We start from the raw sequence: 18789 nt of genomic DNA, 5'->3' as shown, positions 1-18789 counted from the left end.
AAACACAATCCACTTAAACAAGTTGATAATAACATCAGTCTTTTCATTCAGATGGATAAAAATGAGTGTCTTTCAGGATTACTGGATACTAGTACTAAGTACTAAACAAGCAAAATCGAATAGGTGTTTGCTTAAGACTTAAATATTTTCCGGTGCCCTAATAGAGAGAAGCACTGACAACATTGAGCCAAATTAAGTTCAGATACATAGAAAGTAGCCTCATTTGCAAATTTTCAGAGATATAGGAATCTCCTTTGAATCTGAGTCTGAGCACACAGGACCTGCACCAGATGTCTTAGCAATGCAAGCTGTACTGAGCAATATGTATCACAATTTGTAGTACAAAAAGGTCTGTACAGTTTCAGGTTTTCTGGAATTATCTTTTTATATCACCTCTACTATTTTAACTGCATCAAAATCTATACTATTCAATAACTCTTTTTTTTTAAGTTTTTTGGCTTATCTTACTTTGATCAAAGACTTCAAGTAAATTCAAGTTAGATATTGCTAATACATTTGGGAAAGGCATATTTTTACTCAGCATTAATTTTTCTTTACTTTTAAACATGGTAAATATATATCAGTCATTTAAAACGTAAAATGATCCTATGTTTTTGATTACCTAAATACTGAACTACCACTGATTTCAAGTCAAATCTATATGCAGGCAAAAATCTCCCAACTTGTCAGGGGTAGGATATAGCTTATTACTGAGGCTCAGCTGCTTTTACTAATAAAATATGAAGGACGTGAAAGAGACACCCCTGATGGAACTTGATCCTCAAGTTACGGTACATGACCTTAAATCTCTTTACAAGTGCAATCTGTGGGACTGTTTATCATTTACTCTATGGGAACCCTGCTACATGTAGTACACATGAAGGAACAGCATTTAATGCATGTTGAATTATTAACTGTATCCCTAAACTTGCCATGGATTGTCTTTACTCATTCTCTTATTTCAGTCTTCTAATACTCAAGATTGTGATAATTCATACATATATATTTGGCTATATTTTTATATATATAGTTTCTTTACTGTCTTCTATATAGCTCCTAGAGAATGTATTATGTGATTTTTTTAAAATGGGCATTAATTTATTGTTTATATTTTATCAGAATGTAAATGTAGTGGTGCTATCGAGGGAGGAAATTAATAGCAATCTCCACTTGCAATGTGCAGTGTTTTATCATTTGTAATGTTTTACACTCATTTCCCCAGCACTTAAGTTTGTAAAATTTTTACAGCAATTCCCAAGCTACATACTTCAGTGGGTGATGCTACATGGAAGAAATGATGTCTTCTATTTTTATATCACATTTTTAGGAACTTCATAATACTTGAGAGATGCAGCTTTCAGAGGTGAAATTACCAAACACAGCTGCCTGCCTGAAGTTTAACAAATACCGTGGCTAGCAAAGTAACATAAAGTCTTCTGGTTTACCACAAAGTAACATTACAGTACATACCTTCTTTAACACCTAACATAAAAATTAGCCATGGATATGTTTCTATAACAAATTGCAGCTGATTTAAATACTGCCTACACTGGAGCGAGAAAGCAAGAAACTTTAATACTGACAAAATAAAGTATGTGTATGAAAAGTCTCTGAATACAAAACAAGAAGATGATTTTTCAGGTATCTAAAGGATAAGCACAGCAATCTATAACCCATTTAACCAAGTCATTCTGGTTTTAGTAATTTTGTTTGACAAAAATCAAGAAATCTGAGTAAAATCTGAAGAACATGGAAAACCCATGTAAGAAACAACCTTCATCAGATATCATGCAGTAATTATGGCAAGAGGGAAAAACATGATTTTGTTTAAAAGCAGAATTCTGAGTGTATCAGTATAGTCCAATTTCTCCCTTTAAAAACAATAATTAAAAAACACTAGCAGTGTGCAGCACTAGCACTAATAGCTGGCTGCAATGAGTTCCTCTGCACTGCTAACTGCACAAACCTGTCAGCGCATATTGATGAATATCTGTGTATATATTTATACACAGTTCTATGTATAAAACAGAACTGGAATTTTTTACATGGGTTATACTGAGGTTTAAGTATTACATTTTTTTTGGCTCTTGGTATAATATGCAAAATAATTTTCAGATGCATTTTTAAAATCTGAATATGTTAAACTGCATATCTTATGAACAGACGGTTTACTTTACATGCTTTTGTGAAATTATATAATCTTACAGAGAACATTTACCATTTAAAATCTGATTAAACACTATTCCAAACAAGGACTGGAAACAGTTTGATATTTTTACAAACACAATCTTTTTAAAAGCATTATGCAAACCCATTTAGGCATTGCAAAAAAATGCTGAACTAAGAGACACAGTGCAATATTTATTTACATTCCATTATTTCAGTAAAATGATATGTCTCTGTTTTGCTAGTGAGGTTTAAATTTGTATTTTGAATGAACAATGAAAAAACCTTACAAAATTTAACCATTAAAAATAAAGCTAACATCATCACTAAGTGTCCTAAGTACCCATATTTTAATTAACTTTACTGATACTAAGAATGACTTAGCAAGTGGTGAACCCACTCCAGTAGCAGGGCTATACTAACACTATTCAAACTTTTCTACCTTCTTAGCTTATTTTTTGGCAGTCATATCTTTCCAAAAAATCATCTTATCCATTCGACTTCTTATTTTGCATTTTCAGCTCAGTAGTGGAACTACCTTCAGTCAGCTGTCTGAATGATCTTCCAATCTGGTGCAACCTTCAATCTAAGACATCGCAATTGCTTTGTATGCGTATCTCAGCATGGAAAATTAAATGTTTCAGTTTAAGTTTTATTGGTTTTCTTTTACTTGAAGCTTAAGCCAGAAAGATTGAGTTACAAGAGACTCTTTTCATGTTTATAGACAGTAATTATTGAAATTATTTTAAATGTTTACATAAACATAAATGTTTATAACATGTACATTGTGCTTGTGTCTCTGTGGTTGCTTTGCTGGTGAGAGGTGGAAGAGTGGTTGGGAGTCAGTCATAAAGGTGCAAGAGCCTGCAGGGGTAAAGAGACAGAAAAAGAAACAGAATCCCAGGAAGACTGTGACATATGACACTGAGTAAGGAGCACATGTCACTCCAGGTAAAGAAGTACGGCGAACTCATGCCATACAGGAATCAGAGAAAATAAAATGAAGACGAGAAAGGCACAGTAGGCAACAAGGAGAGATGGAGAAAAAGTATGTCACAGTTGTCAGGGTCCTACAGCATGCTTAGGTACCATTTTCCTAACTTCTTCCCAGCTGCCAGGGCTCCACTAACTGCAGAATCTCAACAGTTTCTTCCTACAGTTTTACATCCTTGAAAACTAAACTTCTGATAGAGCTCCATTAGAGCAGAAAAATATATTACTGCTACTGTTAAGTGCACAGTCTAAGAGACTTAGAGCCAATAGTTTTGTAAAGGTAGATGTTACTGTATGTCACTCTTACCCTCCCACACTAGCCACTAATTCAGAATCAGCTTTCAATTACATTTAGTAACAGGAAAGAATATCTGTCTTTAGCTTGGTCTACAGTCTTGCTCTGACAAGATTCTATGATCAATTGGATATTATTAGCAGCAAATGAAGTATCTGCTGTGTCTCATTGATAAGTATGTGTTGTGCCCAAGGTCCCACTATCATGCAACGGTATTTTTAATCAAAACTTAAAGACTACAGGCTTTATTTATAGCTGATGGTACTGAATGCATGTAGCCCAAAATCTTTGGGATTGAGTGTCATTTTACACAAGTATTATAAAGTGCTTCTCATTAATATGTACTGTCAGAAAAAATACTAAAAAGTGTATTTCTTTATGAAAAATACTCTAAATAATATAATTGTTATTTAACAGAACAATGACATGGAATTGTTTTTACCCATCATGTATCAGAAGCCTGTCATCCTAAAAGTAATTTTGGCTCCCACATTATAAATACACTTCAGTATTTCTATAGGCAATGCCAAAAAAATCAGCAAGTGCTCACTGAGTTTTGCCAACAAAATCATGACTCTTTGTACAAGAATTTTCTTCTCATTTATAAACATAGACATTTTGAGAGTTCACGCTTGTGATTGGCTATGGCAACTGATATACTTCATCATAAGATACAGCATATAGCAAAACAGTGATTTATTACAAGCAGTGAATATTGTACAATAACTCCATTTAAACACATAGCATCTATGTTTTTAAAAAGTTACTCCAGATTACACTTCGAATAATCTATTGCACTAAACACCAGAGAATCTGTGCACTGAATATTTAGGAATTAATTCAAATTACATAAAAAACTATCCTGTAGCATTACCAAACAAGTAATGCTAGACTACAAAACCTGCAAAGTCACAAACCTCTAAGACTAAAAGATAATGCCGACTGTTTTAACAAAAGGCAACTTTAACACTAAAATTGTAATTGGTATGGAACAGACTCAGTCATTTCTGACAAGACTTCTCCAGCACCTACTTTCTTTTCAAGTGACCCTTCAGTTCAGAACACAGTCATGGTCAGTCTAATTTGTACAGCTGATGGGAACATGTCCTCAAGAAACTGCCCTGGCATTGTGCCTCACCAGCTTGTAGCCCAGCTTGGCCAGTGCACCTTGTCTCCCCTGGCCTCAGCACAGTGATCCCCGTAAGAGAAGCCCCACAGGAAGCGGGGCCCCAGCTGGGTCAGCACCTACAGTCCTCTCCAGCAACACACCAGCCACAGTGTCTTCTTAAGTATTGCTACTACAGCTAATTTAAACTATTATGCCGTTTAAAGACTGAATATTGTAGTTGCAACTTTTATGTATGTTCCCATAATGGAATGAGGTGAGAGAAGCCAATATATTTACCCTATTTTAGCTGCTAAATCTCAGCAACTTGCAAGAATCAGGAACACTTTGAAACATTCTAAATATTCAGTCACTGATTCTTCTTTGCCCAGCAAAAGGAAGTGCACTGGGGTTTAATACACAACTGCTAATGTTGCACCTAATTCACACCCCCACCCCCCCCCCCCCCCAAAAAAAAAAAAAAAAAGAAGAAACAACTGTTCAATGTTTCAGAGATGAAACATGAGTTTTTACTAGGGTGGTTTGATTTTGAGTTGGGGTTTGGGGTGGATTTTTTTACACTTTTCTCAATCCTTAATCAATTTTCTATTAAACTTGTCAGAAGATCACCTTACTAAAAACAAAATAAAATCTTATTAAAAACCTCAAGATTTGGCTTGTAAAAATGTCATGCCAAGTGACACTTTTTTGTATAACAATGCTCAAGACACACACAGTGATTAAATAAACAAATAGTGCAGATTAGCATAGTTATATTACCGAAAATATAGAAAATTCTAGTTTATAATATTTCTGTGCTGACTCCTAAGATCATGCTTAGTCTACAAAAATCCAAAACAAATAAATATAACTCCAGCACCTAACAAAATAATAAACTGACTGAAACTGTACTCCGTACTGTCAGTATAAATACAAAGAATTAGAAGTCTGTAATTTTTTCTTCATGTTTACTTTACAACGTGCAAGAAAAAGTTAGGCCACTGTTTCCCAAACTCACTGAGCAAATTGGTCACATAGCTCCTATTAAATTCAGTGCCAAGTTATTTAGCTAAATCCCTGGTCATCTTGATTTATATTTTAAAAATTTGTCATTCCAGCTAAATTCATCTCTGAGAGATAAAGGAAATAACTAACCCACACATCAGGTAATAACCCTTATGAAAAGCAATTTAAAAGTTTTGTTTTACCTCATTAAACCTTGTCACAAGATCTTCTACAGCATTATGTTCACCATTGGGAGAAGAAAGAATAGTAGCAGATATGGAAGCCTTAAGAGATGGCAGCTTGCTTTGACATTCAGCATTACCCAAATCCCTGGTTAGAAAGCAGAGGTAGTCGATGGGTAAGACTTTCCGGTAGAGCTCCTGCTCCTGCTCGGTCAGAATGCTGGCAACCTCCTCTGGGAACTGGATGAGGTGCTGCAGTTCGACCAGCTCCTTGCTGATACCGGCCACGCTGGAGGGAAGGATGCTGGAGCCAGCCATAGATGTACACGCTTGGCGTTCTAAAACAAAACAAATAAAAAATTTATTAGGCTCTGCCTTTAACTCTTGGACCATGCTGTGCAAAAGCAAGACAACTTGTTATTTTGGTTTCATTAAACTGTTCATTCATTTACTCAGCAATACATTATATTCTAACTACTTTCTTTCTATTTATCTAATACATTCTTTTACGTGGGGTTTTTCTGCGCTCTTTATATCTGGTGTTGGCTAGATAGAGGGCAACTAGAGTTGGGAGATTGTTAAACCACCCACCAAAACAGACTTGCTTCCTGAAACATCCAAACACCTGCTTCTGGCACCTGCGGCCTTGTCACAGCCTCAAATAAAAGCGTCATCTGGCAGAGTGTGCCTCTGCTTTGCCTCCATGTAATAGCTATAGTGCAAAGCAGTTTGAGTCCTTGGCTGGGGCACTGAGACCCTACTGCCACAAGAAATAATGTATAATGATAACTTAAAACCCATGTGGGTCAGCATTTTTTTCATAATCCTCTTGCTGTAAGATAAATTGCATCTGAGCTCACTGCATTGTGAAACCAAATGTCTAAGGCTACAAAACATTTTTCATTCCTCTCAGAAAATGCATATATTTGGGAGTATGCATGTTTTATCCATTAATACAAAACATTCATGGTAGTTTTATAATATCCCAGCAGTGATATCTCTTGAAAAATAAAACTTTTCCTAAGAAGGAAGAAGGCAAGCTTTCTAAGATCGTGTGGGAAGCATGAAACATCATCACAATGATTCCAAAATAGTGAGTGAGTCTTCTTACTAGATAAGTTTAGAATGAGTTCTCTGAACAATTTTTCAAGAATTACTTAAATGTATAAACACTCATAGTCATATATTATGTACTCTTTCTCATTCTCAGAAAAAGAAGTTTATTTTTTTGCATTGCTTCACAAAATATCTTCAGAGATTTTTTCCACACATAATGGAGGTACACCCTAGATCTACCCTTTACCTAATTTTTTTAATATATATATAAACTCTCATTTCATAGACGTAGCAAATATCCTTTCTTTTCTCTAAAAATGAAAAAAACAAGTTCATAATGACTGATTAAAATTCAGTCCCCTACAATAAACATAAAATATGCTACATGAGTTTTTCACTCTCAGTCACTTTGTGCAAACTATTATTAATCAGAAGGAAGTTTAAAAGACAGAAAATTGGCTTTTGTTAATATATTCTACTGAAATTCAAAAGATAAATTGCAGCAGCCCAAAATAAAGTCTTTGGGCTAACAGAACCTATTGAGAAATATTCAAACACAGAAGAGGCTTCTGAAAGAACAAATTGTTTCTGTCTAGACTAGGAAGCAAAAAAACTAATGGGCTTAATTTGCAACAAGCAGTATCTCGGTTATATAGTGGGGAACATATGTAACTTCGGTGATAATGAAGAAGTGCTGTACAGTATCTGTAGATACTGAGAAATCTCTGTCATTGAAACACCTGCAGGAAAGATTAAGGGGGAAAAGCCAGGTAAGAACACCACTGACATGACTCTGATGGTTTAGGCAACAGGTGGAGCGCAGTGAGCTTCTGGGCTCCCTTTCAGTTGTTTGCTTCAATTCTACGTGAGACTTCAGTTCTGTTTCCTGCTTCAATCTGCCCAGAACTATTCTGAGAGGTTTCGTAATAAAAAGCACTAAAAGCTCATGTGCACTATCCTTTACTTTGCACAGAACATAGGCTTATGCCAAAATAAAAACAATGCAAAATACCATGTTCATTTTATATGACAAGGATTATTTACACATGCTTTGCTTATATGGACTGAACTGTCACTGTCCCAACCAGCATTATCTCAGCAAGAGAATGATATCTAAGGCATGACACAAACACCCACCAACACCCATTTGCTACCTAGAAGTCACAACGCCTCTCTGACTCCACATGCATGACAGCTCTTCCCACTCAAGGCAGAGAAAGTGCAGCCTGCACCAGCTTCCCCTGTGTCTCACCACTGAAATTGAAGGTGTACTGGTTGTGTCTATGTTGTACATTTATTTTAGATCACAAATGGACTTCTGAAGTGACGTCTCAAGCATCCTACTTACTGTGCTTTAGTTTAGTCTTAGTGCAAAAAAGTGGATCCTTTTCAGAAAAAACTGCACCAGAAGATGCACTAGCAGAAGGCAACTAGCACATCCCAATTTGTAAAAAGCTGTAGCTGACAGAAACATTCAGTCTCTGGAACAGGCACTGAGGTCAGGAAAGGACGGTTGGCCCAGGCAGCTCAGATTATGGCCTGGCTGCAGGTGGTCACATACCACAGGAGACAGACAGCAAGTACTGTGGACAGTGCAATGCCACAGCAATACTGGTGCTTTGGAAATCCAACATTATTTGGTAACTACAGTTTTAAACACCTTATAGCTACCAATATGGCAGGAAAGGAAGATATAACTCCATAAGGAGTGCCTATTGACTGATAAAAGAGAGATAACAAATGAGTGAAGATGAGCTGTTCCCCAACGCACTGCTTGCTGTGCATTCTTAATAATTCACCTTCTCCATCACAGTAACAACTACACCATGCACAAAGACCTCAAAATCTGGCAAAGGTTGACACTGAATTTGCAATACGCTAGAGCACTGATCATGCTCCTTTGAGCATTACCTCGCCTAACTATAATCACCCTTCAGGCTCCACTTAGTACAACCTCTCATATCTAAGAACAAGGCTCAACACCACAAGCTGATCACAGCTAAGGCTGGCTCTAAAGCATATCTCCATACTGCCAGAAGACATCAGGAATAAATGTCTCATTAGAACTTGATTTCACTAAACTGACTGCCCATTGATCAAATTCAGCAGAAAGCTAGTGCAGGGAATTTGAATGCCTTTAACGAAACTACTTTTAATGAAACTATCATCTTTCATAATGAAATCTCCACAACTCAGCTTCACTCTAACAGAAAAAGTAAGCTGTCAAAAAGAAAATCTTTTCATGGAAGCTAAGCCAAGGTGATTCAAGAGCAGCCACTGATATTGCTGGATTTGGAAGAAGATCGAAGACAAAAATATATAAAACACTTCCTGATTCAAAACACTGAATTTCAAACTAGCATTTCTCAATTCTTCATTAAACTGGAAGAACTGTATGTAAATTCTCTGTGTAATGTGAGAGTCCATGGAACAGGCTGCTGCAACAAAAATGCAGCTGATATCCAAGGAGAGGAACACAGGCTAAACAGAAATCTGAAGGCGCACAGCTCATGGCTAAAGTATGGCTATAAATACTGAAGAAGTATAGATAACTTATTTAAGTAAGTAGAGTAACTTATTCCTGTTGACATTTTCTACACCTATAAATATTTAATTCTTCCATAATTCACATTTTTGCAGGTCTTGGTTGCTGGCATATTCAGATATTTTATCTTTCCTCATTCCAGTCTTCTGTGTTTTATCACAGAAAATCCAGGATCCTTATTCTCAACTTCACCATCTTCCATGATTTACACTCTGCATGAAAACCTATTCCTTTTTCTGTCTCTTTTTCTGTATTAAACTAGGTTTTTTTCCTGGACTATCTTTTTGTGTGTGCATGCTTCAGACTTCTACCATTTTTCACTCCAGGAACTGATCTGTTTCTGCTATAAAACTCCTTATCCAGTCTCATACACAAGTCCTCCAGCTTTGCGCTGTCAGTTTATGTTCTTCAGGAAATAGTATCATTCTGCTCTTCAAAGAATGGCCAGGTCCTTCGAGTAACTTGCAGAATGGAACTGCTTTCAGACCAAAATCACAGCAGTTTTTTTAGTTAAGGCAAGATACAGTCCTCACTAAAATTAGCTGCTGCTGCAGTAAATGTTACTGGTTTTTGTGTTCTACCACACCAAGTTAATGCTAAAAGTACTACAAGAAAATGAGGACCCAGACTATTCATTTGCGAGTTGCTTAAAGCCGAAATTGACAGCTTTGCTTATCCCTCTGATAAACAGCTGAAGCAGATAATCTTTAACATATCAAGTATTGAGTTCATTAATCAAAACAAGATAACCTCTGCTTAGCTCTAACCAAGGACTCGTGGACTGACTTAATCATTGCTGATGCCCATGGGAACAAAAAGGTCTCTTCTTCTGTAACAAAATAATAATCTTTTTAAGAATGGGAGAAAAATACAGAGTGCCTGCTTCAGGATATTACTCAGCCTAGGCACATCATAAGTAATAAAATACCCTGTCTGAAGAACAACGTGGTTTTGTTATTTTTTAAAACTTTCTACAAGGCTTAAAGGAGCTCTTCTGTCAACAGAGTAACTTAGAATTAATTCAGCCTTTATTACTATAAAACTTTGAATTTCCATACATCTTGTGTAAGTACAGGCTCTAAAAAGCTTTACTGAAAAAATGAATTTCAAGCAGATAAATATGTAAAAACTGTGTGTGCATTTTCGTGTATGTATGCAGAGAAGTTTCAAGACAGTCTTAAGAAACTGGGTTTTGTTCTGGTGTTTTTCTCTATTGAACCATGTTATGTTTGTTTGTTACGTTACCAAGAGTGTTGATTGATTCAGTACTGTATTAATTTGAAAACCCGAGAAGTTCACTTTAAAGAAAAAAGCCAAGAAACTTTTATGAATAAAACAATGTAAAATACTGCTGGAAAGGCTGTGTTAATTATCTATAATTGTAGAATTTTTCTATATTTGTATGTTCTACTAAACATAGTAGCTATATGGCAAGTGATATGTCCTAACAAAAAAAAAGTAAAATTGTCTGTATGTTTATTGTATTTAAGCTAAAATTAAAAGAAGTTGCTTTATAAAATTTTATTTCATCATGCATACAGATATTTTATTAATACACAATATGATGTAAATGTTGGACTGCTGCCATTAATTTCCCGTAGGGCAGAAATTCAGGACTGGGTTTGAACATGGTAAGTGGAATCTATACAAAAACAGAAGGGAAATAAATACAGCCCTGACAGAAATCACACCAATGTCAAAGTGCTAATCCTACTTAAAATTACTGTGGTCAACCATGTAATTTGTACTTTGATAAAATCGCATCTCTTTCCACATGAGCTGTGACCAAGTAAGGATAGTGGTACAGAATTACTTCATCCCAACTCAGTTACAACAACTCTTACATGTGATACTTGTAGGAATGCACTGTGCATATGGGAGCTCATCCAGGGAAAGCTCACTGCATTTTTTAAATGAATGCAATTGCAAAAGAGTAAGCCTGCCTAGAATATGAAAATTTACTTTCAACAAAGTTTGATGAATTGAAAAATTAAATAAGTGGATTTCTTTCTTAGTTTTATTTCTAGATTCTTTTCTTTCTACATTACTTTGATTAAAAAAAAAAGTATTCTCTCCATTCAAAAAACAGTTTTAAAGCAGTAAAGTGAAAATTATAATCAATAACAACATGCTCACTCTCTAGAAGGCTACTGGAGATGATCTTGTGATTATGACAAACTGTGTTCTAAAGCAAAAGATGGATTTCAATAGATGTAAGAATAAAAGTAATTATTCAACTTACTATAACATCTTTTAACTTAGCTGGATTTTTGATAATAGACTTTGCTTCCATGACATTATACTAATGTAACCGAAAGTACAGAAAAATCTTAGAGGATTATTTTTCTCTGCTGGTATTAAAATGTGTGCAATAAATGGATTATAATAGAAGCCTTTTTAACAAGATATGCTACAGATATCCTGCAAACTGTTCATTTGCTTTAAGAGAACATATGGATTATGTGTACAGTGAGAAAATAGAAACAGACCAGAGAAAAAAAATTTTAAAATAGCCACAGATAAACAGCTGTCAATATATAAAAAGTGGAAGCGTTCTGTTCAAAAAAGAGGAAAAACACAATAAAAGCTCCCCCAAACAGAAGACACCTATGCAATATATGGCCGTTTAATTGAACACCAGCTTCCAATACAGATCAGCATTAACTGGGATAGCATTGTTTTGCTGTCCCTTGGATGTAACGTATCTCAGTACCATAATAACCAACCCAACAAGCTTTTGTTAATTTCCTGTTTCTCTTCTATTTAATTAAAAATATCTCTCTCTCCCTTAATGAACATGAATTCACTGTTATCAATTTTGACTGCAAACAACTCACTCCAGTATTAAAGAGCCTGATATTTAACTTAGTGGGAAGCTTGGCACAGAATAGGATCAAGTTCAAGTTCAATTTCACTGTAGAAACCACTGAAATCAATAGACCTGTTTCTTCTTCAAATTTGCTTATGAGTCAAGTAATCAAAGAATGAGAAGACGCACAGGCTCTCTCTCCACATACCTATATCTAGCAATATGGGCTGCTTCTTAAAACTGCCTATCAACATGCATTGGAAATTATTATCACCAGGGGAGCTCTGATCTACAGGGTACTTGCACTAAATAAAACTGGAGTTCATTACGACCTGAGCATCAGTAAGCAGAAGACATAGAGATAACTTGAAGAAAAGATGAGCTAGGGTCTGTAGGAAAATGATTTTTTTTTTATTAAACCAAGTAAGATTACTGATAGACTCTGAGGGCACGGGATCTTTTTCAGGCTTGGAATAGAAACAGGAAACTTCACAGCTAGTTCAAGAATGCCTGCTTTGAGTTTAATACAGTCACAGTAACAGCAAGACATTGAAGAAGGTGACGACCTCCTGGGGAGCAGCAGCAAGTTACCACATAGGGCCAGCTGAAAAAACCAATCATTTCTACAGTACAAAGAGAAACAGAAAAAGGTAGACATCACCTGTAGAAAAGAAATTGGCTGGAAATAGAACACCCGAAAACTGCAACACACAGATATTTCTACTTAGGCTGAGATTTTATTGTTGAACAGATATATGAAACCTCTGGAGAGGATTTTTAAAAAAGGCAACTAGCATGTTGAAGTATAACTGAATGAAATTACATTATATACCACAAAATCCTGACTCATGAACTGACTGCACAGTGGAATTCAACAAAAAGAAAGATATGTATGGACTGATCATAACAACAGCCACTTACTCCTAAAATCACTTCTTGCTTTAGGAACTGGCAAGGAGTTCAGTTTTGAAAACCAGACTCTGAATACACTTTTTTATTTTTGCAATTATAACATCAATCACGTGAAAACCTGGGAAAAAAAATTGAAAGTACTGTATAGTTAGAGATACAGCCTGCCTATATAATTTCTGACTTGAAACAAATTTAAGTTGTCTAAAAAGTGACAAAATTATTAGGATAGTTGAGATGCACGTGCATGGGAAAGAATTTTTTTTTCTTTAACCACGAAAGTTGGGTAAACATCTTCACAGGGTAAAACCTATGCACAACAAAACATTCATTCAGATTGTAAAGCTGATTGAAAGACAATCAGCATAAAGTATTTATTAATATATTAACTTTAAATTAACAATTACATAGCAGTCCTTACATTTTTCAGAAGTTCCTACCCATAAGTATGAGCTTGAAAACCTATTTAAACTCTGTTTATGGGTGGATTAGAGGATCCTGGTTGTAAGCTATATATAGTGAAATTAGCTCAGTTGGCTGGAGCATGGTGCTAGTAACATCAAGGTCGTGTGTTCCATCCCTGTATGGGCCATTCACTCAAAAGTTGGACTCAAAGATCCTTGTGGGTCCCTTCCAACTCAGAATATCCTGTGAAATCTCTGTGAAATATGAGCACTGACATAACACATGAAAGGCATTCAAAGCATCACCATGATTTCACCACACCTGAACTGCCATGCCTGCCTCCCATCATCCCAAGGGTACAGCTACACTGCCCTGTGTAATTACATCCATTACTGCTGCTCAGATTTCTGGAAGTGTATCCAAGGGCTTTTACCACTCCACTAGCCTGAGTCATTCATGGAAATATTTTGCAGCGTACAAGAGAACTTGGCTGCTTGTCTCTGAATTACCATATACTGTCAACACATTTAACCAACCATTTCCTCTCTGTAGGCAGGTTGGCTGGTACTGGCTACAGCTGATAAAACCAAAGACATGTCCATAATAAATAGATCCACTGGGTATTCTTCTGGCTGTAAACTCACAAGAAAAAAGGTGCAACTAGTAGCAGTGTAACAGTAATTTTAACTTTGCAAAATCAGCAGATCTCAGGACAAAATTTATCCAATTTGATGCTGATTTTCCAATTCCTTTCCATTTTCAGGGCAGTTAGCAAAGAGCTGAGACTTCATTCTCATGCAGAAAAGTGTAACTAGCAATGGCTCCAGAATATCTGCATAAGAATCAGTGTCGTTTTGTGTGTTAACCCCAGCCAGTAAACATTTCTTCTGCACCTGAAATAATAGGATTTGAAGACAGTGCTGCAACAAATGACCCTGAGGCTACCAGGGCAGCAAACCGACCCCTCAGCTACAAAGGGCACTCCATGTTACGCAGGGTTTGGCTGAACATAGACATAGGTATTATGGAGAGATGAATCAGCAGTGTGTACTGCCAGAAGTCTGAAGAGATCCACCATCTACATGCTTAGTCAGAAAGCAGCTTTAGTGCATCCAGACTACATGTATGGCAATGGGCCACCTGCAACCTGCTATTTTAGGGGACCTTCACCTACTGCTGTAACTCATGAAACTATATCATGATTTCAGAACACCTGCCAGAAGAAGGTTTAATTATAATTTGGTAGATAGACTGTGAATGTCTGGCTGGCTGGTTGAAAATTAGCTCTCAAAAGCTGTTTGATACCAACATGCCATCTGTCTTGCTGTGGCATGCTGCAGCATGCACTGTGCAAGACCAGACACAAGATTTCATTGCTTCAGAGGCAACTATCATCAGGGAGGCTGGGTGAAGGGATTCTGGGCAATAATGACTGATCTTCTAAATCTACACCTTTATATCACAGTGTAACACACATGTGAAAAGGCTGGAAAGTGGTTAATACAACACCACCGCACTTGCTGTTTAACTGTTTTCGGGTTTTTCATTATTTTCCCGCAATGAAATCCCATCTAACGAATCCCATCCTCTACAAAACTCCTGAATTATTTCAGAAATATTCCACTTTCACATACATTTCATAAATCTTTCTCCTAAAGGCTGTCACAGTGGTAGACTAACAGGATTTTGACTTGAGTGACACACCAGCAGGAGGGTTCTCTGTGCAGCATCTGTATTCAAGACCTTTTAAGATCCTGGATATAAACACAGCATAGCATATGGAATGTTAAGTTCAAATGCTAATAAATGTACAAGTAAATTACCAGATAAATTCCAGCCCATAAGAACGAAATGGTCAAAAGGGAGGATTTATGAGTTTACTTTGGAAGAAAAGAGTATTGTAGAAAAAGAACTGTAAAATTCTCACTGCAAAATGAACTGCTTACTGCTTGAGTTAAAGCAGAACTCAAGCTTTAACCCCACCCCCCAAAACTGATGCAAAGCATGTCCAAAATCAAAGCAGGAGCTGCTGTTCACTGACAGAACAGAATTAAATTAAAATGCATACAACTTTGACTTAAGGCTGCAATGGAGAAATATCCAGCAGTTACATAGAGTGCAAGAATCTCAGGTTGGGTTCCAATATTTGAGTATTTTGATCAAGACAATTAAAATTTATCTTATTCCTATTTTTTTTCCATTTATGTAAAGCAGAAGCTTTTCAGTTTTAAGAATGAAAGAACTCTGTTATAAATCAGTGAGAATGGGAGAAAATGCAAACAAAAATGTAATTTGGGAATGGAAAAAAAGGATGTTAAATACAACATGTATATGAAGTTAGGTACCCATTAAAGCAAGGTCTTATGATACTGATTTTCTGTATTTTCTTTTTTGTTGTTGTTTCAGGAACTTTTTAATTTTCAAAGACCATACAAACTGTAGCAAAATATAGCATTCATAATGTAAATAACTGTAAAACTGCAACAACAGGCATTTTCAGTGCTTCAGAGCCTCAGCCTTGAGGCATTCCTTTCTAGCCTGAGACTTTGACATCAGCAATCCCTGCATTTAATTAATGATCTGTTGAAGTTTGCACCTTGGCCGCACAACTTTTAAAAATTACCACAAGCACAAATTCAAAGTGCATTTTTGGCTTTAAGATCCTCAGAAACACAATTTGTAAAAAGCATCATCTTCCTTACTTTGGTCTTATCCTGAAGACTAGATTATACATGACAGTGAACCTTCAAGGATAGGTGGGAAAGAGGAATGGTATGTTCCCATCTGGTCCCGTTTACCAAATACTGCACAGGAATGCCTAAGTTCAAATAACTATTCAAATGAAAACAGTTTCTATTTGGAAAACAATCATTAAGTATAGTCCTTTAAGGTAAAAACAGTAAGAATGTTTCCTATGTCTTCAGTGATCATACCAAGTGAAACAAATACTAAAATTGCCATTGATGTTAGCAGTACAAGACGAAGACTAGATGCCAATCCGAGCACTTAATTTTAAGTATAATTATGTCAAAGAATAACATGAGAATTAAGTAAGATAAGTGTACAACACTTACAACTCATTATTCTTGCCATTTGAATCTTCATATGAAAGACAATCCAGTGCATGAGACACACCACCAGATTTTCCACATAGACCAAAGGGCACACAAATCGGCTGCATAAGGTGTTTTGGTTATTATTCTTACTGATGATTGGAACAAAATTAATCCAAGCCACATCCAGCAAAAACAACAACACTTGATTAGATGTTCCCGATTTAAGCCCTGAAGTGAAAGAATTTTAAAGGAACGGAACACACTTGAAAAATGTTTGATCAGTTCAGAGTTTTCATCATTCTGGCTTGCTTTCAGCAGTTACCTAAACAGAATCTGTTCCTAAAACTAGCTTGTTTGAGACCTGTCCTCTACGTAATTATTTCACAGAAAATGGATAGAGAATAGAACCACTAACAGCAGATAGTCTCGACTGCGCACTTGCGTACAAAATACCTTCGTATGATCTGCTAAGGAAACTTTTCCCTTATTCTATATTACACTTTGAATAATATCAATTCAACCTCTACATAACTGAAGCACCTACAGAATCTACAGCTTCACCAGTTAGTTTTGGTGAGGATTCGATTACTGACTCTACTGTGTGCCCTGAATATCCCTCATGATGAGAACATTTCGTGAATAGCAGATTTACTGTAGCAGCTATAATTTAGTTTGATATCCAAGATTTTTAGATTTCTAACGAAAACAAAGTCCAGGAAATATACCTGTATTTAAACGAAAACATACACATAGAAATGCTTAAGACAAATCAGAGAATACAGCAAGATTTACTAAGGCATCTGTCAAAAAGCTGTAACGGAACATCACAAAACTATTGTGATAATATTTTTGTATTTTCTGTGTCAGCAGAGTACAGCAGCAAGAACCTAATAACAATATGGTCTTTCAAAGTGCTCTTAAAGCATTTTATCATCATTTATAAAGATACTTAACAAAGTTAATAAGAACAGTAAATTCTATGCTGTTACAAAGAAATACTGCAGTAATTCTACCTTGTAGTTCAAAATTCACAATGTAGAGAAAAATATTAAAAGGTCCTCTCACAAAAGAATATATGAGTGAACCAAGGACATTCATTGAAAGGGATGCTAAAAATGGAGAAAAATTATGAACTGGAAATAAAATAATGGATTACATAACAGGGTGAAGGGCAAAGCTAATACTCATAATTCACAATCATTCAACACTTGCACTTCATTATTAAAGAAATGGCTTAAAAGTATTTTAAGACATACTAAAAAAGTATTCACCGAAATTGGTCAAAAAGAGAGGGAGATGTTTAAGATGTGAAAATGAGTACGTCATTAACTGATGATGACCCAGTCAGTAACCTGCAGCCACTGGGAATGCTGTTCAGCAAATCCATGGCTCTTTTCACATGTCCTGCAGAGCATGTGGTCAGCTCCCTCGACTCTACCCCAACACAGCCAGAGCTGTGCTACTCCTCCTTAGGTTTCTGCATACAAAACATCATTTGATCTGTGTCCTGTTTACACTGCACAGAAACAGAGATGCGAAATCATAGTCGATGCCCTTGCTGTTATCCTTATGTGTATTCCTAGATAAAAACATGCACAATCTCTTAAATTTAAATTAAAAGAATTATTATTCTATTGCAGTTGGACTAGATTATCTGTAGGTCCCTTCCAACTGAACTATTTTGAACTACTGTATTGTATTCTACATATTATTTACATTTTTTTTCTTGTGGTTGGAATTAAAAGTGGACTATCTTCAAAGCTAGTATTAATAGCCATTTCTGAGAAATCCAGTATTATGGGCTAAGTATCATGGGTTGAGTGCTCACAGGACAAAAAACATGTTACTTAACAGATACTTTAAAAGAACAACAAAAAAATCAGAGTAACATAAGATGTTTCTTCCACAAAGCTTCTGCAATATCAAAGAAACAAGCAGTTGGAGACACACATCAGATGAAAGCTGTGGGAACCTCTAGAAGTCTGCCAATGCAGTTAGCCAAATTCACTGGGGGAGCACTTCATGGATAAAAACTACAATGCACAACATGCAAAGGGATCCATGCAGGGAAGACACAGATGGCTTTCCTAATACATGTTTATTGTTTATTTTAGGGTGGATTCGTTTACGTTCTTTTCCTCTTCCCCCAGACACAGTCTTTTCTCAAGCTCTTTGGTGAATATGTACTGTAAATGTACAAAATGTTGAATTAGCATTTTTTCCTATAGGGTTAAAATACAACTCAGGAAGCCAGCCTGAAAAA

At 36.0% G+C, this 18789-nt stretch overlaps 1 protein-coding gene across 4 annotated transcripts in view; it reads right to left on the bottom strand.

Moving 5' to 3' along the window:
* Positions 1–18789, bottom strand: part of PLCE1 (phospholipase C epsilon 1) — a 149800-nt gene that overhangs the window by 46008 nt on the left and 85003 nt on the right. For all 4 annotated transcript variants that reach the window (XM_032115739.1, XM_032115738.1, XM_032115740.1 and 1 more), the window contains one exon: positions 5768–6084. In XM_032115739.1, the coding sequence (XP_031971630.1) occupies positions 5768–6084 (317 nt within the window). The remainder of the gene's footprint in view (positions 1–5767; positions 6085–18789) is intronic.

This window comes from Corvus moneduloides, chromosome 8, assembly GCF_009650955.1.
Source record: "Corvus moneduloides isolate bCorMon1 chromosome 8, bCorMon1.pri, whole genome shotgun sequence".
In the NCBI taxonomy this organism is placed as follows: Eukaryota; Metazoa; Chordata; class Aves; order Passeriformes; family Corvidae; genus Corvus; species Corvus moneduloides.
This window is presented reverse-complemented; position numbering and strand designations above follow the sequence as displayed.